Source organism: Alligator mississippiensis, chromosome 3 (assembly GCF_030867095.1).
Source record: "Alligator mississippiensis isolate rAllMis1 chromosome 3, rAllMis1, whole genome shotgun sequence".
Classification (NCBI taxonomy): domain Eukaryota; kingdom Metazoa; phylum Chordata; order Crocodylia; family Alligatoridae; genus Alligator; species Alligator mississippiensis.
In genome coordinates, this window is record NC_081826.1 from 268,227 (window position 1) to 291,834 (window position 23,608).

At 47.0% G+C, this 23,608-nt stretch overlaps 2 protein-coding genes across 7 annotated transcripts in view; one reads left to right on the forward strand and one right to left on the reverse strand.

Moving 5' to 3' along the window:
- Window positions 1-14,784, forward strand: part of MAPK15 (mitogen-activated protein kinase 15) — a 40,640-nt gene extending 25,856 nt beyond the window's left edge. For 4 of the 5 annotated variants that reach the window (XM_019496372.2, XM_019496374.2, XM_014602045.3 and 1 more), the window contains 5 exons: window positions 703-808; window positions 4,141-4,435; window positions 5,977-6,131; window positions 12,665-12,826; window positions 13,172-14,784. In XM_019496372.2, the coding sequence (XP_019351917.2) occupies window positions 703-808; window positions 4,141-4,435; window positions 5,977-6,131; window positions 12,665-12,826; window positions 13,172-13,369 (916 nt within the window). In that variant the 3' untranslated portion in view covers window positions 13,370-14,784. The remainder of the gene's footprint in view (window positions 1-702; window positions 809-4,140; window positions 4,436-5,976; window positions 6,132-12,664; window positions 12,827-13,171) is intronic. The other variant, XM_014602046.3, reaches the window with a different exon arrangement.
- A 1,196-nt stretch (window positions 14,785-15,980) lies between these two features.
- The window catches only part of FAM83H (family with sequence similarity 83 member H), a 31,426-nt gene continuing 23,798 nt past the window's right edge, over window positions 15,981-23,608 (reverse strand). For both annotated transcript variants that reach the window (XM_059723588.1, XM_006260555.4), the window contains exon 5: window positions 15,981-22,164. In XM_059723588.1, coding sequence (XP_059579571.1) covers window positions 19,530-22,164 — 2,635 coding nt within the window. In that variant the 3' untranslated portion in view covers window positions 15,981-19,529. The remainder of the gene's footprint in view (window positions 22,165-23,608) is intronic.

The following is a 23,608-nucleotide window of genomic DNA, read 5'->3' on the forward strand; positions in this document are numbered from 1 at the left end:
GGCAGGAAGTTAAACTGACTTCTCTATTGATTTCTTTAGCCCAGTGGTTCTCAACCAGAGTGCCATACCCACCCTTGGTTGCCTTGATTCTTTCAAGAGAGCATTAGGGATCCATGCAGTGTTAACACTGTTAAGTGGGCAAACATGATTCACAAGATAAACCCAGAGACTTCAAAAAGAACCCACAGTGAAAAATTCTGACCTGTTGTGGTCTTTCTCAGCTCTTTGCTGGTGAAGAACTGCTTTATTATTTTTCTGTAGCCAAAAAGAAAAAAAAGTAAGAGTGGCATTTCCTGAGGGTGTACCTTGAGCCTAAGAGAAGTGCCTCAAGCTAAACAGGTGATGCCCTGACTGAAAAGGTTGAGAACCACTGGTGTACGGGTATAGACAGAAGTAACAATCCAGGGACTCCAGTACAAGTCGTTATGTTACAACTGCTGTGTCTGCAGGATTCTGTAGTGATACAAGTGTAAGAAAACCTATTTTAACCTAGCTTTATCTAGCATCCGGGAGAGGGTGATTTAGCTCCCTTGTGTTGCTACAGGAATAAAGAGATGTAACAGTTACCGCATAACGATGGTGCGTGTTCCCAAGTAGCAGCTTCCCTGCTCCCCTCCCCTTTTACAGTAATACACTTCGCCATTCCCTGCATGTGCTTTTTTCACTCTGAGGGCTCACACAATATTTGAATCTTTTTATTAGGTTTCACTGCCCTGCTAAGGAGCCCTCCCTGGACTATGATGTGATTCTTCCTTTAGATGATGATATCCAGCTCTCTGTGGCAGAGTATCGGAATAAGTTGTATGAGGTGCCTTCTCTTATTCTTTTTTCCATAACACTACTTTTCCTAATGTTTGCCAGCCTTTCAGACAAGCATCTCACCCTGCCTTTCTCCTTCTCCCATGTGCCTTTCAACCAAGCATTCTATTCAACCCTACTTTTACATGTAAACGTGGTCCTTTCTCCTCACACTGTTCCATGTTAATAGATTGTGGGGGAAATAACTGGAAACCAAGATTCTCAGTGGGAGGGAAAAATCTGGAGCAAGAAGGCCAAGGGTGTAAGGACCTGGTACATGTGCTTGTTGAACTGTTCCGCAGGGAACTGCTGCTGTGTGTCATGGCCCCAAATGACCAGGAGGTCAGCCACCTCATTAGGCCTCCAGCTGAGTCCCCGGTGCTGGGCCTGGGCAGGCTCCTCTGGGTGGATTCCCCCACCTGCCTTACTATTGTTGCCCCTGGTCCCTGCTGTGGCATCCAGAGCCTTCTGCTGCTGTGGGTGACCTTCAGCTGAGGCCTGGGTGGGTCAGCTTCCAGGGCATGGACACAGCTGGCCCCCATGCCCCGTTGCAAGGCAGCCTGGCTGGCCCTGGGTGCCAGGCAAGCTCAAGCAAGCTACTGGGAGTCCTGTTCCACTCTTATTTCCTCCAGCATGCTGCCAGGGGAGCACAGCAGCCAGAGATGCTTTGGCTGGCAGCCAGCGTATCTTTGTGGAGGACTCAGCCTCCAGTTGCTCCAGCTCATGCTCCTGGAGCATGTGCTACGCTGCTTTTTTTTATGTGGCTTTTTTTTGGTGCTGGGATGTCCCAGTGTCAAATTTTGCTGCCCTGCTGCAGATTTGCAGCATGTCGAACAGGTACACATGCCCTGTGTGCAGTTTGCAATGCCTCAAATGGGTTTGAGGTGCCACAGACTACACATGCACACTTGTCCCGAGTGTCAGAAATCTGTCTGGCTGTAAGATTCAAGATGCTGAGCATATGAACACAGCAGAGAAATGCTGCTGTGAAAATCTTGATTGTAGGAGAGACAGGTACTGGAGTACTAAGTGGAGTCAAGGAGTGAATGGCTGAGGAGAGTGGGTGAAGATTGAGAGCTGGGGCAGCAGTGGCAGAGAATGCAGATGCTTATGGATTGATAGTCAGAAATAGCTAAGGTGAGGCATGGGAGGTAGTGGTGAGTGAGGCTGAATAAAATTGTCAAAAGGAGCAGGGCTTGAAGATGAGATCAAATGAGCAGCCAGTCATGTGAGTTGGAAAAGATCTTTTGCTGGAAAATGACATGGAAGAAGGGTGAGAAGTTTGGCAACCAAGGGGCTGATGTGACTAATTTCCATGCTGATGTCGCAGTGTAAAAGGGAAGAGACAACTCTGAGAGGGAGAGAGAGTCAGCTGTAAATAGGAGAGAAGGAGGTGGCTAATGAGGAATCTAGCTGTTATATGAAAACTCCATGGAGGGGGAGGGGAAGTAAAGTCTCGAGTGCTACTCAAAGGATGAAAATGCATCATTTTGGCCATTCAAAGTCTAGATTAGACAATGCCCTGGAAAGTGATGGTAACAAACAACTTTGTGAGAACATTTTGGGTGAGGGACAAGAAAGCTCGCATGTCCTTTCAGTCTCTAGTTTCTGTTTCTCCTTCATTCAGTTCTGATCAAAACTGTACTTTGTTCCCATTCACCCAGAAATTCCTTTTCCTCAATTCCGGTTATAGCTACACTTCACTTTATTTCCCCTATAGAAATTAAATTCTACTAATTTTGAATGGGATATGTTTTCAATTTTTATTTTTGCCTGTCTTACAAAATTAGAATTCATTGCAAGTAGGACTGCATGGGCTTTTATGTATTGTTGACTTGCAAATGTATTCTAGGGACCAAAAAGGTTCAAGTTTTAAATCAGCCAAATCTAAGACATTTGAATAACAGTTTTAATATGTGAATGATAACATCCTGCAAAGTGTGCATAGCAAGAATATGATTAATTGCATATAGGGATCATAAACCTAAATAAAAGAATCCTCAATAGAAACCATGGACATCGAGGAAGTAGGAGCTGGAAGGGACCTCCATAGGTCATCTAGTCCAACCCTCTGCCTGAGGCAGGATCATACCTAAACTCTTTGTAAAACTGCTGTCAACCCTAACACAAGATCTAACCACAGGTAAAGTAGAGGAACTTTGACAACCAACGCCCTGCTTCTATAAAAGGTTGTCAATATATGCACAACCTACTTAAAACAGAAATTGATCTTAAATCTATTAAGTTCTAAAGTTTCAGAAATCACTAGGAGGTGACTGATGTATCAGGGCAAAGAATTTCTTACCTAGGTTTAAAAGAAGTGCTGATTTTGGTTCATTCACAGATGGGCAATTCAATAACGACAGAGCTGAAGAGCAAAGATTCTGAAATGGATATAGTTCTTTCTCATTATCTTGCCAGACTTAAAAAGCTTGCTAAATAAAGGTATCAGATAAGCCAGCAAATACGTGGATGTGCCTGAAAGGTCATCTAATCATTAATATGCAGTTATTCTATTATAGCAATCAGATGTACCTTATTTTGTCACCCAGGATATATGCCTATATCTGTCACCAGTATAAAAATACCTGTGCCATAGGACCAAATCTATTTGACATGAAAACGCAAAGCTAGCTCTAGGGCAGAGCTTTCCAAACTTTTCATGTTGGTGACACACTTTTTAGACATGCATCATTTCACGACATAGTAATTCAGTTCTGGGGGAGGGGCCAAGGGAAGCAGACGCGAGTAAGGGAGCTCCGCAGTGCCCTTCCGCAAAATTTTCTGCATTTCGCGCGGCACACCTACACACTGCCGCCGACACACTAATGTGTCGTGGCACACAGTTTGGAAAGCTCTGCTCTAGGGGAATCCAAACTGACCTATCTAGTGTAGCCTGCCTTTCACCTGCATTCTAAAGCAGAGGTGACAGCAGGAGCTGTATCATCCATGCCTGCAGGGCTCCCCATGGGTCTGGAAATTTGGCATCAGGTAAGCAGTGGCATCGTTAATTGCTTTGGCTCCTGGAGCTGTGGGAATCAGTACTGTTGCCACACATTTTGCCACCAAATTTCTGGACCTGTGAGGCACTGGATTGGGCCCATGGGACTGGATGAATTGGGCACCACTGTTCTAAAATCTTCTCACCCATGATATTCTTTCACTGATTACCTTTAATTAGTTTTGCTTCATCCTTCAGTTTTGCTTCTTGGTCTAACTTTATTTATGCTAACTATAAAGCAGTCTAGCAGCATATTCTAAGGGTCAAAAATATCTACCTAGTTGCTCTGCAGTAATCTTGTAGGTCAATTTTTAAATTTAATCAGGTTTTAATTCCTGCAGATTATCCTGGAAAAGAAGGTAAATAGCCGTCAAAAGACACAAGTTCAGAGAGAAAATAATCGACCATCTCAATCTGAGTCCAGATCATCTCTTCCAAATACCAGTACTTTGCCTTTACCTACCAGTAGTGACCAGAGAGAACCAACGCCTGCTCTTCTGAAAAACTCCCCTGTGCCTGTGGGACCTAAAGTGCCTTGTGAAGTATCCAGCCAAAGAGAGGGTTTAGGAGGAACTGTGTGCCAGAGAACAAAGATCAACATGACGTACAATCCTATAACGCATACCACTGCTCAGAGTATGTACTGCTGTCCTAAGAGAGGTAGTGGTCATGTTATGCTGAAGTCGGGCGGAAAGCAGAGTAGATTTACACCTTATAGACCCGCGGTGGCCAAACCGCAGCCCACGAGACGCATGAAGCTTGCCAGCACAGTACTTGTGGCTCCCCCAGCAGCTCTGGGGGACAGCTCAGCCCAGCACCTCCTGGCACTCCAGCTTTCCCCTGCCAGGACGGGGGCTGCAGCCGCACCACTTACCCCAGGGTGTGCTTCCTGCAGGGAAAGCCAAAGCGGCTCGGCACTGCAGGAGAGGGAGGCTTCAGGCGGGGTGGTCACCGGCTTTCCCCTGCCGCTCCGCAAGGAGCACGTTATGGGGTAAGTGCTATGGCTGCAGCCCCCACCCCAGCAGGGGAAAGCTGGTGGCCACCCCCCACTCTCTGGCTCTTGATGTGGTCCAGATGTGGTCCCCAGGGTGAATAACTCTGCCCATCCCTGTTATAGATTAAGTAAATCAGAGATGTGTAACACAAGCTTTTGTGAGCCTGAATATACTATACAGGGGGCGTGTCTATGCATGCACAGTAGCCTATTTTACTGTGCATTAAAGCAGCATGTGAAAAAAGTGCTGTTATGCTAATATGCAGTAAAGTAGGCTATTGCACATTAAGCATCACTTAAAAAGTGTGCGCTTGTGTTACTGTACATTGGGGCAGTTTAATATGCATTAATTTAGTACCTCACGTTGGAGGTACTAAATTCAATGTGCATTAGGAAAAGAGCATTAATGCACATGTAGACGCACCCAGGGGTGGATAAGTATGGGGAGAAAGGCGGGAAGAAAATTAGAGGGAGCAAATGGCTGCAGACCCCAGCAAGTTTATCCTGGTGTAATTTGCATCTGTTTTGGACACGAATGTAAATTACTCGAAGATCTGGACCAGACAAAGGACTTGGAGTAGCAGAGCTTAGGCTGTTTCAGTGCTTTGCTGTCCCATTGTAAGCAGTAGGTAACAGCTTCAGCAGGATAATCTGCTGCAGACACTCAACATGAATACTGGTGCTGCTTGCACTGGTTTAGAATTTTCATTGAGTAACTACAGACCAGAGTAGAGTGATTTATACTGATGTAGGACTGCATGTTACATGTCTGCTTTGTTTTGACGCTGATATAAACATCTTATGGGCCCGTACCAGGAAGCCAGTGGTATTTAGAGGAGTTATGTGAGAAGGAAGTTGTACCAAAACTAGAGGCACAAAGGAAGTCAAGACAAGTGAATTTTCAGTTTATGACCTTGCTTTTGTCTCTTGCCTGTTTGTTCCTGGCTTAGTGTTCATTTGTTCCTTTTTTGTCTGCTCACATTCATTCCTCTCTTGCTTTTTCCTCTTTCTTTATATCTCACATCTTCTTTCCAGCATTTTTTTGCTTGCTTCTTATTTCACTTTGGGTTTTTCATGAGTTTTTGTCTATTTAATTCTCTCTCCCTGGCTTTAATTTTGCTGCCTACATGTCATACCCCCGCTCTTTTCCTGCCTCCATCATATGCATTCTTTTCTCCTGCAGATAACGTGGTTTCTGGCAGCATGACCAGAAACCACTCAGCACCACTTCCTCAGCATCATAGAACTTCCTCGGTCAGCAGGAAGCTGGGAAGACAAGTCACATGGATGAATGTAGACACTCAGCCACCTGCTGTGAGCACACAGAATTTCTATAACGTGAGTAACACTCCCATGGGAGCAGCCTGGTCTTTTGCAGGGCCCCTAGGTACCGGGGGATAGGGGAAAATGAGGCTTTCATGTGCCTGCCACTCTGGTGCCTTTACCAAGAGGTTGGCTAGATTGGTGTGTGAGGTGCTGAATTAGAAGAGCTCTCAGTAGTCGCTTGAGCTGCTTGTGGCTAAGGCTGGCCTTGGCATGCCATATATAGTGTCAGTCTGGGGGCAACATTCTGAACAGTGTAGATTATAGTCTCATTGTGCCTGTGTATAAACAAGCACCAAAGAAATGCACAGTAACCCGAGTTATCCGACTATTGCACAGTCAGCATCTCATGTAGATGTGGCCAGTATCTGTCACCAGTAAGGATCCATAACCACAAGCCCTCTCCTGGAGCTGGGACTCTAATTCCTTTCTTTTAGAATATGGGGGGGGGGGCAGTCTTTGCGAGATAACGGTAAGCTCGCCTTTCTCTTAGTTGTGCAGTTAAGATGTTCACCCAGGATATGGGGGATTCAGGTTCAAATGGCTCCTCTTCCTGATCCATGTCTTCTGCCTCCCAGAAGAACACTGCAGGAACCAGGGTATACAGTACTCTGTAGTGTACTGTCTCAGCCCCTCCAATTGAGATTTACACTTTGCATGTAATAATTTCTCATTTAGTTAAATGGAGTACTAATGCTCTAGCTCATCAGTTCCCAAACTGCAACAGATTGCGCACCACCAATTTAAAACAATACAACCTTAAGTACTAACAGCACATTTTTCTCATATAGAGTAATTATAATACATCTGTTAATGCGTACCACTAACAGGTTGTCTGTGTACCACTGGTAGTACGTGTACCACAGATTGGGAACTGCTCCTTTAGCCAGTCCCCAGGATGCTTACCTGGGAGGGAGGGAAAACACTTGGGTTTGAGTTCCAGCTCCACTTTGATATCAGTTATTTATATTAGTTGGAAAAGCTTCAACAAGAAGAACTCAGAGCAGTGCATCACAGAGCATCCTGCTGGATGCTTAGAGCACTCTTCTGTGAGATGCAGGTTCAACTCTGCACAAAGCCTCTGTAGCCTACTCATCAGGCTGTCGTGTATAGGGACATACTTCATCTTTTGTCCTATGTGGAGTTGCATGTGGTCTAAGCCAGTGATTCCCAACAAGGGTGCTGCAAATACCTATACGGGATTCACACGATAACCCCAGGGGAATCCATAGTGGCAAAAACATTCTGCCTTGTTGTGATTTTTCTGAGTTCTTTGCAACAGAAGAATTGTTCTATTATTTTTATCATAGTAAAAAATGAGTGATAATTAAGAGCTGGCATTTTCTGAGGGGTGCCTTAACTGATGATTCCATAGATTCCGTAGACATTAGGGCTGGAAGGGACCTCGGAAGATCGTCAAGTCCAGCCCCCTGCCCCAGGGGCAGGAAGTCAGCTGGGGTCAAAGGATCCCAGCAAGATAAATGTCCAATTGACTCCTAAAGGAGTCCAGAGGAGGTGCTTGCACCACCTCTGGCAGCAGTCTGATCCAGGCCTTGGGGGCTCAGACTATAAAGAAGTTCTTCCTTATGTCCAGCCTGAAACAGTCTTCGAGGAGTTTGTGACCGTTTGACCTTGTCATCTCTTGGGGTGCTCTGGTGAACAGGTGTTCCCCCAGATCCTTATGTACACCCCTTATATACTTATAGGTAGCCACCAGGTCCCCCGAGCCTCTGCTTTTCCAGGGTGAAGAGTCCCATAGTTCTCAGCCTCTCATCATAAGGCCTGTTCTCCTGCCCTCTGATCATGCACGTGGCTCTCCTCTGGACTCTCTCAAGCTTCTCCACATCCTTTTTAAATTGTGGAGCCCACTGGATGCAGTACTCCAGCTGCAGCCTCACCAAGGCTGAGTACAGCAGGAGGATGACATCCTGGGATTTGCTAGAGAAGCATCTATGGATGCAAGCCAGTGTTTTGCTCACTTTGCCAGCTGCAACATCACATTGGTGACACTCATTCATCTTGTGGACAATCATGACCCCCAAGTCCCTTTCAGCTGTGGTGCTAGCAAGCATAGCACTGCCGAACGTATAAGCATGCTGTGGGTTTTTCTTCCCAAGGTGAAGTACCTTGCATTTTTCAGTGTTGAAGGCCATCAGGTTTTTGTCCACCCATTTTCTGAGCCTGTCAAGGTTGGCCTGGATCACCATCCTGTCCTCGAGTATGAATGCTTTACCCCAAAGTTTGGTGTAATCAGTGAACTTGGCCAGTCTGCCTGACACCAATGTCCACATCGTTAACGAAGATGTTGTAAAGAATAGTCCCAAGGACAGAGCCTTGGGAGAACCCCACTGGTCATGGCTCACCACAATGATTGACTTCTGTCAACTACCACTCTCTGGGACCAACCATGGAGCCAATTCTCCAGCCAGCGGACTGTGATGTAGCCAAGGCCACAGTTGGCCAGTTTTTCTATAAGATGCTTGTGGGATACCAGATTGAAAGCTTTTCTAAAATCAAGATATATGTTTCATAGTAGCTAGGGTCAGGAGGGACCTGATCAGATCATCTAGCCTGACCCCCTGCCACAGGCAGGAATGAATCCTGAGTTCACAAGACCCCAGACAGTTGATTGTCCAACCTCCTCTTGAGTTTGCCCAAGGTAGGGGCGAGGACCACTTCCCTGGGAAGTTGGTTCCAGATTTTGGCCACCCTAACTGTAAAATATTGCCTTCAGATCTCTAACCTAAACCTATTCTCCGTCAGCTTATTACTATTGTTCCTCATCACCCCAGGTGGTGCTGGGGAGAAAAGGGCTCTACCTATTTGCTTTTGATCTCCCTTGATAAGTTTGTAGGCAGCCACCAGGTCCCTCCTCAGCCTCCTCTTGCTGAGGATGAACAGGTTTGGGTCCCTCAGTCTCTCCTCATATGACGTCAATCCTCTTCTCCCTTGTCCGGGTAATATGTCACCTGGTTGTAGAAGGAGGTGAGATTGGTTAGGCAAGACCTACCTGCAACAAACCCATGCTGGCTATCCCTCAGGAAGTTGCCCTCAGCCAGTTTGTCAAGAACGGTCTCTTTGATTTTTTCCAAGATCTTCCATGGGCCTGTAGTTTGTGATGATGCTTGCCAGCTCCTTAAATACCCTGGGGTGTAAGCTGTCTGGGCCAGCTGACTTGAAGGCGAGACGGAGATATGTTTTGACCAGTGATTTTGATAGGTCAGGTCCCAGGATTGAGGTAGGCAGGGAATATCTTTTGTGAATCTCAGTGGAACTAATACATGAAATACAGAGCTGCTCAGCTTCTGTGTCAGGACTGTGGTTGTGCATGTGCCAGGAGCAGAAACTTAGGCACTGAAGGAAACTTATTGGGAGAAACTTGGGTGCCAAGGGAGTTTGCCTGGCAGTTACCTAGTGGGATAGGTGGAGGTGATGTTAATGCTACTGACTGGCACCTAAATAATGGACTTAAGCAGTTAGGCTAGAGGCAGAAGTTACACATAAATTGGTTTAAGTGATCAGGGACCAGTTCAAACTTGTAGCAAAACAGAAGTTCAGTGCACTTAAAACACTTTCAAAATGGCTGAAACTGGTTTAAGATAAACCTGGATGGATGTAGTATCAAACTCTACTGATTTAGGTCAAACTGGCTTGTAGATGTTCTGTCCCAGATCCCCACCTGATTCAACTTCATTCACAGTCCTCAAGCATCCCAGGGTGTTGTGCAGCCCTGGGCTGTGCTATGCTCCAGCAGAGCAGGGTTGGCCCTGCCATCAGCAGAGGCATGTCCATCCCTTGGAAAATTCCCTCCTTGGCCAGGAGAATTGGCCCAGCTCCCAGCTGGGGTGGGGGAGTAAAGACCTCACTGTGGGCTTCCCTTTACCCTCCAGAGCTGGGAGGGAGGGGAGAAGAGGGGAGGGGAGGTACTGTTCCCCTGTCCCACTCCCTCCTCAGCTGGCCTGCCAACTGGGGAAAGGGCATGGCTGGGTGATTGCTCCAGCTCCCAGCTTGGGTGGGGAGAGTTAAACCCCCACTGTGGGTTCCAGTCCTCCTGCATACAGGGCACAGCCCAGCTGGGGGTCTGGAATGGGGGTGGAAGGAGGAGGGGGTGGCTTTTTTGTCCCACCACTCCTGCAGCTGAGAGCTGGGGCAGGAGAGCCTGCAGTGGGGGCTTTATTCTCCACTCTGAGCTAGGAACTAGGGTGATCACCGGGGATCCAGGTTTTCCATTTCCCACGGAAAAACGGAGTAAACCACAGATTTTGCCTTTTAACTGGAGGCAAATGCAGATTTCTCATTTTACCAGAGAAACCTGCAGATTTTGCTGTTTTGCAACGAGCTCCCTGCAGGGAGCTGGGAGGGAGTGGGAGGAAGGCGGTGAGACAGGGGCCACCATGTGCATGGACATGCACATGCACATGGCCCCAGGCAACCAGCAGAGCAGCTCTAGCAGGTAAGTGGAGGGGGGGAGATTGAGGCCCCTGTTGGGAAGGAGTAAGGGAGCTGGGCAGGGCTGGGGCTGCTGTCCAGCCTGGTGGGGCTTGGGACCCAGGGCCGCAATGTGCAGCTGCAGGGCCCCAGTAGGGAGCAGGACGGGGCCGTGGGTGTCTCATCCGGGGGAGGGGGAAGGCTGGCTCCCCCTGCCTTGTGCACTCCCAGGGGGCAGGGGGAATCCATGCAGGCACAGACTGCAGGCATGGGCTCCTGCCCTGCTTCCCTTCCCCGGGGCCTCTGCAGCCCGGCAGGCATAACCTGCTGCAGCAGGGTACAGCAGAGCCGTGTGGAGAAGCTGCTTGCTGCTATGAGCTCCGCACTGCCCTGGCGATGCGCCTCCTGAGTGTGGGGCTGCAGTGAGGGCAGTGGCATGGGGTTGTGCCCCTCAAAGCAGCCGCACACACAGGAGGTGCGCCGGCAGGGCATCAGGGAGCTCACAGTGGTGAGCAGCTTCTCCGCTAAGTTTTGCTCTTCCCTGCTGCAGCAGGTCATGCCCGCCAGGCTGCGGAGGCCCTGGGGGAGGGGAGCAGGGTGGGAATGTGCACTCACAGCCTGTGCCTGTCCCAGGCACAGATCTGGGGGGCACGGGTCCCTCCTGACCCACTCAGGAGTGCACATAGTGGTGGAAAGCCAGCCCCGCTCCCACCCCCTGACAGGGGCAGGAGGCTGTGGACCCAGGTCTGTAGCCCTGGCAGCTGGGGGCCTTCTCCTGCAGGGTTGGGGGATCAGGGGCTGTGGGTGGGGGTGAAGGGCACCAGGTCGGCTGTGTCAGGGAGTGAGAGGCACGATCAAGGCTGGGGGGCCTGTGGGGAGCCTTTAATTTTAATCATGGATTTTTGGTTTTTTATGAGAGAATTTGTGATTTTTATATCGGGGGGAAAACCAGGATCCCTGGTGATCACCCAGCTATCTTGTTTCTCCAGGCTGATGGAGGGGGAAATGGTCCCCACTTCACCCCCCACCCCGGCCAGGCATAGCCCAACTTGGGGTCTGGAGCTGGGTGGAGGGGGACTATTTTCCCTGCCCACCAGAGAGGTGGCATGGCTGGGCGATCATCAAGGCTTGCCCCCCAGCTCCAGGAGAGGGAGAGGCCCCACTGGGGACTCCTTCCCTCTTCCCCCTGTGCTGGGGAGACCCTGGCTAGGGATCTGGTGGGGGAGGTTCCCCTGTGCCTTCTCCTCAGCTGGGTGGAGGCTGAAAAGGGGGGCGTGGCTGGGGAAATGCCCATCTCCCTGCTTTCTGCAGAGGCTGCCAGGAGTGATCTAGCATGCCCCAGCTCCTGGCATGGGCTGCTGCAGGGGTCTGGCTGTCTTTCTGGTTTGAAAAGTGAACGTCAGTTCACTTTCTTATCAGTCCAATCTAGGCAGTTTACAGAAACCTGCAAACAGTGATTCAATTCAGTCTCAGGCTGTTTGATTGTCTGTACTTAGCCCTAAAGGGATTCTGGGCACTTAAGGTCCCTGGTAAATCTTCCCTCTGTCTCAGTATAGGTGAGTTTTCACAAGGCTTAGCCGTGACACACTGGTAGTTCCTCTGGTGTCCATGAGCTTAAGTTATAACTCTTGACAAGGAGCATGATCATTGTTTCATACTTTTTAGAAAGCAGTTTTGAGTTCTTTTTTTGCCTGTAGAGTCCAGATAGTGACTAAAATGATCTGCCACAGCTTAGGCACATGTGGTGGTATTGCTGGTTAAGTAGCTACCACGTTGCAGGTAATAGGAAGGGGGGGCATATGCATGTGACCTCCTTGCATAGGGTTCATTGTCAGAGATATGAGAGAGTTTGAACTGAAGCACACAGCTTCTGGAAGGTTAACCCCTGCATAGTCCCTTGCCCCGGGGTAGGAAGGACTGGGCCCGCTGCTGCCATTTAAATTCCTTTCTCAGGTGCACAGACTGTGTTCTTCCTCTGGAAATCCTGTCCAACCAGAAAATCCACTTGCCTATGCTAACATAATAGCTTCTTTCTAAGACTATTGACCCTCCTCTCAGGCCCAGACAGCTGATTGTGGCTGCCACTGCTGAGCCTGGACACTGAAATCCTTCTCTGGCAGGGTCATCAAGAGCTGAGAGGTCTTGATGCTCAAGGTCGCTCCATGTCCAACCCGAGATCATTTTCGCTATCTAGACAGGCAAAGGAGGCAGCTATCCACAACAGCCTGATGAGGAAGGATACTCCTGCAATAGTGGGTGTGACAGCAACCAGTGCCAGACTGGTGAGTATAGGCAACTGCCTTTCACTGTTCATGTATCAGGAGCATAAAACATCAGCTGCATCTTTGAACCTGGACTTTTGTCTGCTTTATGGGATTCCAGTTTGTCTCTTCTTGTTTTATATCAGCCTTGGTGCATGCTTTCCTGCAGCCCCCTCCCTCTTTCCATTTAACCTTCTGGAACAGTCTAAGTCCCTTCTCCCTTGTCCCTTTGGATTTGTTCTGCTGCTCCTGTTTACAGCCAAGATCTATCCCACTCCCCAGTCCATCCGTTTTCACTCCCCTTGTGTCCATAACAGACTGCTGATGAGTGTTTCTGATTTGTCTTGGCTTTTCTTTGTCACACAGAATTCAAGAAGCCCTCCATTCCAGAGTAAGGATGCTCACCCTCTTTTGAAGTCCAGCAAAAAGATGTTCCAGATCACAGCAAATATGGGAGCTGCTGGAGATCCCAAGGCATCGATGGGCAGTTACTCCCAGTCCTATGGGACCATATGTAAATCTGCACTCCACAGTCTTCCAGTATTAAATGTACAACAGCATTGAGTATGCAGCAGCACTGACCAGGTGGGCGACATTCTATCTTGCCCGTCCGTGGCCCTGCAAGAAACAAAGCACTGGGGTACAGCTCCACATACTGGCAGTTGGCAGGCCCATCCAGTGTGAGAGAAGTGCTGCACTTACCATGTGGAACACCACAACACTTCTCATGAGTAAGGCAGAAGTAACAATGTGGTATCTCTCCAGTTGCTATCTGAAACCTGTGCTGACACCTGAGAGTGCCAGTCAGGGGCTGCAACATCATTTGCTCCCACACAACACTGTTGGCACAGTTAATTTTATGTACTCCTTGTACAGTATCTCAAATCATTACAGAAAGCTGCTTTATTCTGCTGCTCAACTGTTGTCACAGACCTCAGGTTGTTCTTTCCATCTTTACCAGGCTCATTCTACATGTATGCACTGAATCCAGGTTTTGAAGGGGAACAGGTAATTGGCAACAGGCCATTCTCTGAAGCCCAAGAGGTCTCAAATTACAATGGATAATCTTGATCATCCTTTACCATATGTGCCCATGAATTCCTATGTGGCCCTTTTAGGATACAGAAGTAGTAATTAGAGCCCTCTTTTGCTCTAATCAGACAGAAATTATCTTCTAGCTATATATTTTTTTCTCCAGTGTATTTAATACCAGAGCTATCATATATTCTTCTCTTATTGTAATAAATTGCTTACAATTCACTGCAGAACGTTCCTTCCTCTTATGGCATGTTGTTTGCTATGTAAGGTAGCGAATGATAGAGTATCACTTTCTCTGTCTAATAATTATATGTGTTTTTCTTTTCCTTTCACAATGCAATACTCTGTGAGATCCCATTGTTTTGGAGCAACTATAGTTCCAAAAGACTTTACAAAAATCCGATGTGTTAATGTAACCCAGGACTTTGTTAGTAAGTGTAAAGAATTGTATAATTAATAGCATATCCCCAACGCCATTTTCACCTTACAGAACAAAGGAGCCACAGTTAGGATTGATGGGTGGGTAAAGTGAATGAAGAGAGATGTGAACGTGCCAGTGAGTAACTGACTTGATCACTTTGTTGTTCACGTCCAGACTTTTTAATGTACAGCTTTGATGCAGAAAGTACTTGCCTACTATAACAGCAAATAACCCAGATGTTTGTATACATATATAAAAAGATCTTGGACCAGAACATGATCTGATGTGACTCAGTGTGGCACTGTTGGAAAGACACTGATTCATACTACTTGAGAATCTAGACTGTATATATTTTATTGCATCTTAAGCCCCTTACATTTTGCTTTTTTACCCACACTGTAAAACATTCTGGAGAAGCAGCTTTTTGTATGACGTACTGCATAACGTAAGTTAAGGCTTCCTGAGTTTTATGATTTTTATTTTCTCAAATATAAATATTTCACTGAGTTATGTACCTCGAGATGCTATGTGAGATTTTTTTTTTGTTCTCTGTTGTTTTTGTTCTCTGTTTCAGAATAGAAAGGGGAGATAGAAAATAAATCAGATAATCTGGGCAGGACACCCTTTCTTTTTGCCCAGTTCCTGTATCATTGATATCACCTGTCATGAAAATGGTTTCCATTTCACAAAAGGCATTCAGATTCCCATCATGTTTTTCATGTAGTATCATAGATTTGGAAGGGACCTCAAGGATCATTTAGTCCAACCTCCTGCATAGGTACAAGATTCACTGTTCCTGTGCCATCCCAGAGAGATGCATATCCAGCTTTTTAAAAGGAAAAAACCCAAAAGAAAGAGATTCCCCAACTTTTCTCTGGCCAGCATTTCCGTATGGTTCTGACATTTAAGATTCAGTCGCAATGTGCTTTGCTGCATTTTAAACCCACTGCCTAATAATGCCTTGCCTTACGTGGCACGGGAGACCAATGTTTTACGTTTTTTGGCATCCTTTGAAAATATTTTGAAACTGCTTGTAATGCCTCCCACTCCTCCTCTCCCCAATGTCTTTTTTTTTCCTACACTAAATATACTGCAGTTCTGTGGCCCCTTCATCATCCTTGTGGCTTACCTTTGGATCATCACTTCTTTCTCTATATTGGTTACAAAATGCTGTGCCCAGAATTGGACTCAGCACTGAGCAGAGAGATGCTCTCTTTCCTCCTATGCCTTTCCTGCAATGCTTGTTAATGGAAGCCAAAGTTGCATTTGATTTTCTTGAAATAGCATAATATCACTGAAGTGTGTTGAGTTTGTGATCCCTCATAAACCCCCAAGTCCTTCTGGACAGTGCTACTGCCAACCTAGTTATTCCTCCCCTGTACTTTGGTTTTTCTTCCCTGTACGTAGCTCCTTACATTTGTTTGTTGAACTGTATGTTGCTGTTGATAGCCCAGTTCTCCAGTTTTAAGATCCCTTTGAATCTGAATCCTGTCCTTTAAATTGTACCTCCTCCCAGGTTTGTCTCTGCAAATGTCATCAGTATGCTCCCTATCCCTGCATCCAAGGCTTTACCAAAACTGGTAGACAGCACTGGATCCAGAACCAGACCCCTTTGAGCCTTTACTCGAGACATCCTGCCAGTCTTACATCAAGTCATTTGTAGGTGGTGGCTGTTTGTGAATGCAGTCAATTTGGTGTATAAAATCTGACTCCAGCATTGTTCTTTAGTAAGTGAATGTTTTATTTAATGCTCCACAATATACAGAACTGCTTGGATAGTATCCTCTTAATATACAACAGTAGCACAGAAAATGTACAAGAGAAGGATTGTGGCTCCACACAGAAACAAGACTGTTTTGCTGTGCAAACACTTATGCCAGCAGTTCCCTAGTAGTATTTGCAGCATAAACTTATTACAGAGCCTGAGGGGCTTGTTTATTTCTAGGCAGCTCCTCTCCATCTAGGTGCTTCTATTTTGGGGGGCTTATGTGTGTGTCTGGGTTGAACTGTTCACATGAAAAATTGTATATTATCTTGCTAATTGGCGATAATTCTGTCCTAAATGGTGAAGCCTCCAAAATAAGCTGTTCTGCAAATTAGAGACCTGTGCCTCTCAGAGCTTTATATTACCAGGCTTCCTCCAAGCAAGAAACCAGCCAGCATTTGTCACTGAAAAGTTATTTGATTTAGGTAGAGCCCACTACCATGGGAACACTCACTGTGCACCAGTCCTCAAAAAGAGGCAGTAACACTCACTTGAGGGTATCCCCTGCTGCCGCTCTCATGCTGTCAGTCTCTGGTGTCATCCATAGTGGTTGTGGGGTGTGCCAGCAATGTGACTTTACTGCCTCATATCTGGGGTGGCTTGGAGGGCATGTTCCCCACAGCTGCTGGCATTCAGCTTGCTCCATGCCTTTCCTGTTGTCTACACATCTGAATTAGGTTTGCTGAATTAGGTTAGAGGTGCAACACCTGTGAGTGATCATGGATGGGGCATCAACTTGTGCCAGTCTTGCTGGAGTACACAAGAAAACTCAGAAGACTTGTTCCGTCTCATTCCCAACTTAGGCAGCAGATGGAACATGAAAAGGAGTGCATGATTAGAGAGAGAGATTTCTGGCTGGGACTGAAAAGACTTCCCCACATAGAGGATATGAGAGGAAAAGGGAGGTGTCAAAGGGATGGTCTGCCTCCTCCTTGAGGACTGTTTGATTGTTGCCTCATTGACTGGACCCTGGATATAGCTGTGAGAGGCTGTTTCCTCTTGTGTTGCTGTTAGTTTTTACTGAACCTAGGACCTTGTTTGCTGTTTGGTGAACCAAGGAGCAGCTGGAGTGTTTGTAGGTGTCTGCCCTGACATCTTCTGCTTCAGAAACAGAACAGGTTAAGGCAGCTGCTTGCAGTAAGAAGCCAGCCTAGAGTGTAGGTGATGGGAGAGAGCCATAATACAATGAGGACTGGGACTTCTGACAGTCAGCACGTGGAGGGAGGCAGGTGGCCAACATGGGTAAAGCCCATTCATCTTCCCTTGTCCAGTGCTGCTCAACCTTCCAGCCCTGTGGCCTGGATGAATAGTGCAAGGATGGTGCAGCTGCAGTGACTCCCTGTACTGGCCCTACACCATGGGCCATATCTGGCCCAACCCAGTCTAGCATTTTCAACCCATGTCATCTGGCCCACAGGGCTCCCCACAGGTCTGGAAATTTGACAGCGAGCAAGCAGTGGCAGCATTAATTACCATGACTCTAGCACTTAATGCTGCCACTGCTCCCCTGCTGCCAAACTTCCAGACGTGTGGAGAGCCCCACAAGCCACGTGTCAGTCCTGCAAGCTGGATCTGGTATGGGCTGGTGTTGAGCACAACTGGCCCAGTCTCAAATGGATTAGGTATGCCTTGTGACCCAGGTGTCCTTCCTTGCCAATAGATTCACCTTCTGTGGATTTGAGCTTGCTATGATCTCTTATCTGTTCCATTTTTAATTAATCAAGTAAGTCTGTTTACAGCATAAATAAATACGTGAAATCAGCTATAATTCCCAGCACAGAGACTGCTACAGCTGCTGTGGCAAGTCTAAGGGGGGCAGCCCTTAGGTTAGTCTTCTTAACCCTGAAGAAAACAGACCCAAGGTAGCAAACCTTAAGTACAGCAGGTTTTTTACACCCTCCACCCCCCACCCTGCCAAACAATTCAGTATCACAGTGTGAATTGTACAGACTAGGCTAGGCTCTCGGCGCAGACAGATGTGCAGCTCCCTGCTGTAACTGAGAAGGCTTTGTTCTGAGTTAACGATTCACCGGACCAAGCAGAAGTCCACTGCTGGATCCAAGGGAGAAGGGAATCTAGCTGGGTTGCAGCCTGCACTAGTTTCCCTTAGCAAGGGCCCCTGCCAGCCCTGGCTGTTTGCAAAATGGGTGGGGCGCTAGCAGAGGGAGCTCTTTCTAGGGGTTCCCCAGCCAGCACTGGAGGGATGGGGGTGAATTGGAGCTCCCCTGCCTCAGGGGGCTCCAATACACTCTCCCAACCCTCTAGTGCGGGCTGAAAACCCCCCAAACCAAACCCCCTCTGCAACATTTCCCCTCCCATTCTGAAAACAGGTGTGGGGGACAGTGCAGACACAAGTTGCATATGATGTTCTGTTTTAAAATGTCTTCATCTGACCCCTCATGCAATGAAGGTTCAGATTTTCACCTGATCAGCCATTTTTAAGCAGTCTTCAGCCATACACTTGTGTTTGGTCATGGCTATAGACCACTTTCTGTGGCCATTCAGGTGAAAACTGTCACTTCTGTCTGCGCCCCTGAAAGAGCTGCATAGTCAGCCTTGGTACTAAACACCAGAAAGAAATATATGAGAAATAAACCATTCCTGAGCTTACAAAAAGGATCATTTTACAACAAAGCTCAGTTTTTCCATTCTTTTCTCTGAACCCTGTCTCCCTTCCTAGCACAGTGAGGGACCTGCCAGCACTTGAAATGGCTTATCCTCTGCTACAAACACCTCCCTGAGTGAAGACACCTGTTTGTGAAGGCACTGTCTCAAGGAAGCTTCTGTTTGGTGAAGGCTGCATTGTACAAGCATAATTCAGCTACCCACTAGCTCAGCTTATCTACACTGCAGTCTTGGATACACTTTCTATGCCCATGTATCCTGTCAATTCCCTTGCTTGCTGCCTTCCAGTTGCCTGCTCAGGCTGCTCCTGTAACATGTAAGTGCATTTCCAATTACAGTTAAAAAAAAATAAAATGCTAAGTACAAAAAATGTACACATGCTGATGGTCAGGGCCATCGCCACAGGTAGAGACACAGAGTTTACAGAAAGGTCTTTATCTTGGGAGCTTTAAAACTCTTCCTGGCACTAGAGAAAATGGACCTGGACTTGAGAAACAGCTGAAAAATCAGCATTGTTCTTTCAGTGAGAAGCACAGATTTCCCTAGCTCAGGACAGAGTTTTGAATTGGTATTTTTCCCCTCCCTGAGAGCAGGAAGTTCCCTGAGTGGATCATACAGACTCTATTTTATCTTTTTCTCTTCTTACAATTAGATAATTTATTTTTTTTAATTAGTATCATATTGCATTGATTACCCTGCACCCTGTGACTTTGTGGTGCAGGTCATGGTGCAGGAGTGCAGTGCTGTGTGTATTGCTACTTATCCTCCAAGGGGTATTCCATGCATTGCTGGTGTCCATCTTAGCAGTGTAACCTCCTCTCCCTCTGACATGTGGTTATGGCCCCAGCAGCTGGAATTAGGCAGCATTTCTAAGGTCACTTTTTGGTTTTGAAGGTTCCCAGGAGTTTGGGCATGAATTTTCCCATTTTCTTGTCTTTGGCATCTGTGTCGTATTCCTCTTCATTATGACTTGTTTGATCTTCCTTCTTGCAGAAGACCTCAAACCTACTGTAGACTCGTTTCTCCTTCCGCATACTCTCCATTTTTTTCAGCAGGGTGTCTCTGTCCTCTGATGGTTGCCTCTGAAGATTCCTCCTGTGGCTGCTAAAACTCTCTGATCTGTTGATGTTGCAATTTTTCTCTTTCTCACCTTTGCTGTCCAAGCTGGTGGTGGACTTGGAAAGATCAGGGTTACTAGTAGATGGTAGTTGCCTGGCTAGTTCAGCTCTGTTCTTTTGACTATTGGCAGAAATTTGCTCCAAAATTACCTTGGTGTCATCACGGAGGTTGCTGCTATATAGGGCATTAGCTGTGGATGAAGCAAACCTGGTCTGAGGAGCTTGGTTGCTTTTGGGGGCAACTGTTGTGAACTTCTGAGATTTCTCTTCCTCCATCATTTCTTGGCTAACCCCCTGAGAAGTTCGTTTGAAGGTCATGTTCTGTTTGTCAGGCTTCCCAGTCTCAGGAATAGCTTCTTCTTCTGATTTCTTTTCACCTTTTGGTTGCAGGAACTGCTTCAACCTTAGTGACCCTTTCCTAAAAAATTCTATTGGATTTGGCTCCTGTTTCGAGCCCTCTTCCTCAGACATATTGAGAGAGCTCTCAGATCCATGTTTCCTGGATAAACTCTCAACAGTTGATGTGGTGCTTATCCTTGCCTGTGATTTCTTTAGTTCTACATTTGGTAGTTTCTGGGTGTCCTCTTGGAGCATCCGCTTTTCCTTCTTCTCTGGAAGAGCAAGTTTCTGAGTGTCTCCTACAAATAAAAGGCTCTCCTTCTCTGGAAGAGCAGGTTTATTCTCTGCAGAGTAGAACCGAGAAGCCAGCTTGGTCTCTTTATTGCTCATATGTACTATGGGATCTTTGCTTAATGTTTCGAGGAGCCTGGTGGCTGATGGAGCCATGCCAAACTGCTTCTCAGCATCTGTGTGCATTTTATAAGTAGCACATGCTTCTTTTGTGTCTACCATCCTGCTCTCCAAGATCTTGTATTGCAGGGATTTTGTACATTTCTTCTCTGCATTCTGTGATTCTTCCTGGAGAAAACTAGAAACAGCTTTGGTGTGGCTGACTGTATCTCTGCCCCCTGTTCTGCATTTCTCCAAGAGCTCTGCCACTTTAGCAGAGGTGGTTGTCTTTATGGTTTCATTGTCTTTTATTGTTTCACTGGACATTTGCTCCTTTTGGATCATCTGAACCTTCTCTGCTGTGTTCTGTGGCTCTAACTTGGCACCACTAAAAATCAGAGAGGACCTGAGTCTTGAGGTCCTCTGGATTATGGGATTTATCCTGGACCTGAAGGAATCCTGTTTCACAGGGGAGGCCTCCTCACCTGCCTTGTCAGCACCTGCAGATTCTTTAGCACTGTTAAGTGCCAGTGACTTGCTAAATGGCAAGGGGGACTTGAAGGCTGGGAACAGCTCACCAGTGTACTTTGGGATGGGCTCCCCCAGGACATCGTTATAGGCCTCAGATTCCATTGGCATTGGGAGACCTTCTCCTCCTGGCTCAGACTGGTACCCACTCAGGTAGGAAGAAATCCTCCAGTTGCGCAGACCAGTTCTATTTTCCTGGACTTTCTTGTCCTGATCTGGATCCTGGTCTTTGTCTTGCAAAAACAAGCGTTGCTCCAGGCTGTATTTCTGTGTGGGTGATGTCTGGCACATGAATTTCTGCCCTATATTTTGCCTCCTTAGAGCCATTGTTCCCAGTGGGCCGTTGCCCGCAGGGTTCATGTGGTCTGAGCCATGCTTCACTTCCCTGGAAGAGTTTGAGGGTACGTAATCCAACCGCAAGGGGAAGCCCTCATGTGGGAGATTGGATTCAAGTTCAGGGTACCTGGGGCCCTCACCATAGTCCTCCAGCTCATTGAACCCTGCCCTGCCACCTCGGATTCTCTCAAAGAGCCCTTGAGGCCTGCCACCAGCATGGGGATGTTCAAACTGATACTGGTAGAACTGGTCCTTCTGAAAATGGTTGGACTGGATTTTAAAATCATCCAAGTTGTTCATGAACATCTGCCTGGAAAACTGCCTCGAGGAGGAAAAGTTTTCAAATGTTCCTTCAGCAAAGCTGTGCCGCTTGAAGGAATCCAGCTCCAGCTGCTTGGCACGGAGGAACCCCCGGCCTGGATCCACCTGAGAGTTCTCCATTTCCACCTTTTTATACATGCGCATGGCAGACCCCTCCATGGTGTGGCGCATCAGGTCATCCCGCCTGAAATTGGACAGGAAGAATCTGTCTGGATCCACTCTGTCCGTGAAGGAAGGCAGCAAGAAATTTTCCTCCCTTGGGAACATCTGGGGTGACTTGTTTGCAAAGAAGGGTGAATTGTTTCCAAAGGGGACCATAGGAAATGGATTCTCTGCCTTCACCAACACATTGGCTGGAGGAATGAGGGGTTCTGACTGTGCAAAGAGGATGCGGAATTCTTCGTCAAAGCTGGACACCAGCTCCCCCTGGAAGATGTGTGCAATGCTCCTGTGAATCTTCTCAAAGGACCACATGAAGCTGCAATAAGAAATGAGAACGAGAAAAGTTAGCACCTGGAGTGTCACTTCACAGGTACCATGTCCACTGCACACTGACTGGCCAACCTTCTACTGGCACCAGGCACCACTGGCAGACTTCTACTAGACACGGGCATTCCCAGACCTCATAACTCTTGATTTTATGGGGCATCAGCACGGGATTCTACAGAGGTGAGGGTGGGCCTACATGAAGCGACCCCATTTTTCACAAATACTGTCTTGCTATTCCCACCAGAGCTGCACTTATCTGCAGAGGGAAATTCAGGAAGATCATCTTTTAAAGTGGCTTAGTCAAGTTGCATTAAATCTCTGGGTAGATGTTCCCAGCCAAAAGTAAAGGGGTCTTAATTCAGCTTAGTTTTATCTGCTTTGGAAATTAAAACACACTCACTTCAGAGTTCAAACAATATTGATTAATGTGGTTTAACTCATCAACTTTGAATTAACATATTTAATTAATTTAGATTAATTTTTTTTCTTAAGAGTCCTGTGTAGATGAGCCTTTACTACAGCCTGGTCCCTGCCGATGTATTTCACATCAGGAAGTGATTAGGAAATAGAAATATGCCTACTAGCAAAGACTGGAACCCAGCCCCTCTATACTAGGTGAATTCCTCATCACTGAGCTACAGAGCCAGGCTCCCTTGTTTTCGCTCTCCTGGCCCCAGACAGGGTAACCAGGTTGTTTTACAGACTGGTGACGGGCTGTGGTGTGGATGTGAATTCAGGGTTGAGAGCACTGGATGACTCATCCCTGGACAAGTGATTTACCTCTCAGGTTTTTGTGCAGAAAGCGGTCTTAAGGGTGCGTGTATGTAGGATTCAGGCAATCCTGTCCAGGTGGTGGTGGTTCCAGGCTCTGAATCCCAGTTTCATATAGGCATCTAAATGCTACCCAGGCCCAGGAAATAGGAGTGGAATTTCAACTTTGCTCTTGCTATGGGTTAGCTTAGGCACTGACCTCCCCAGAACTCAGCACATATAGTGTTGTGGACACCAGCCCTAGGCACAAGAGTCTCCCCATTTAAGCACAGGGAGTTAACATAGGTGCCCTTCATGGTTTTGTCGGTTCTGTATCCAGAGCTGGGAACCTAACTTTTAGGTAAGTGAAAGCTCAGGGTTGCCAAGCCCAATCTCTTCTTTTGGATTTGGGCCTGAAAGACTTTGGCTTATTTAACTGAGTGAAACAAAGTTTGAAGGGATGTGATTGCTGTCCAAACTCATCACTGCAATAAGCACCAGAGAAGAATGATGCTGGCATTGGAACAAACAGGTGCACACAGGCATTGAGTAAATTTGGGCTGAAAATTAAAAGGAAGTTTGTAACCATCAAGACAGAGGTTCTGGACCAGCCTTCAGACAGGAGTCACGGGGACAGGAAACCTGGTGAGGTCTAAGATGGAGTTTAGCGAGGTTGTTAGTGG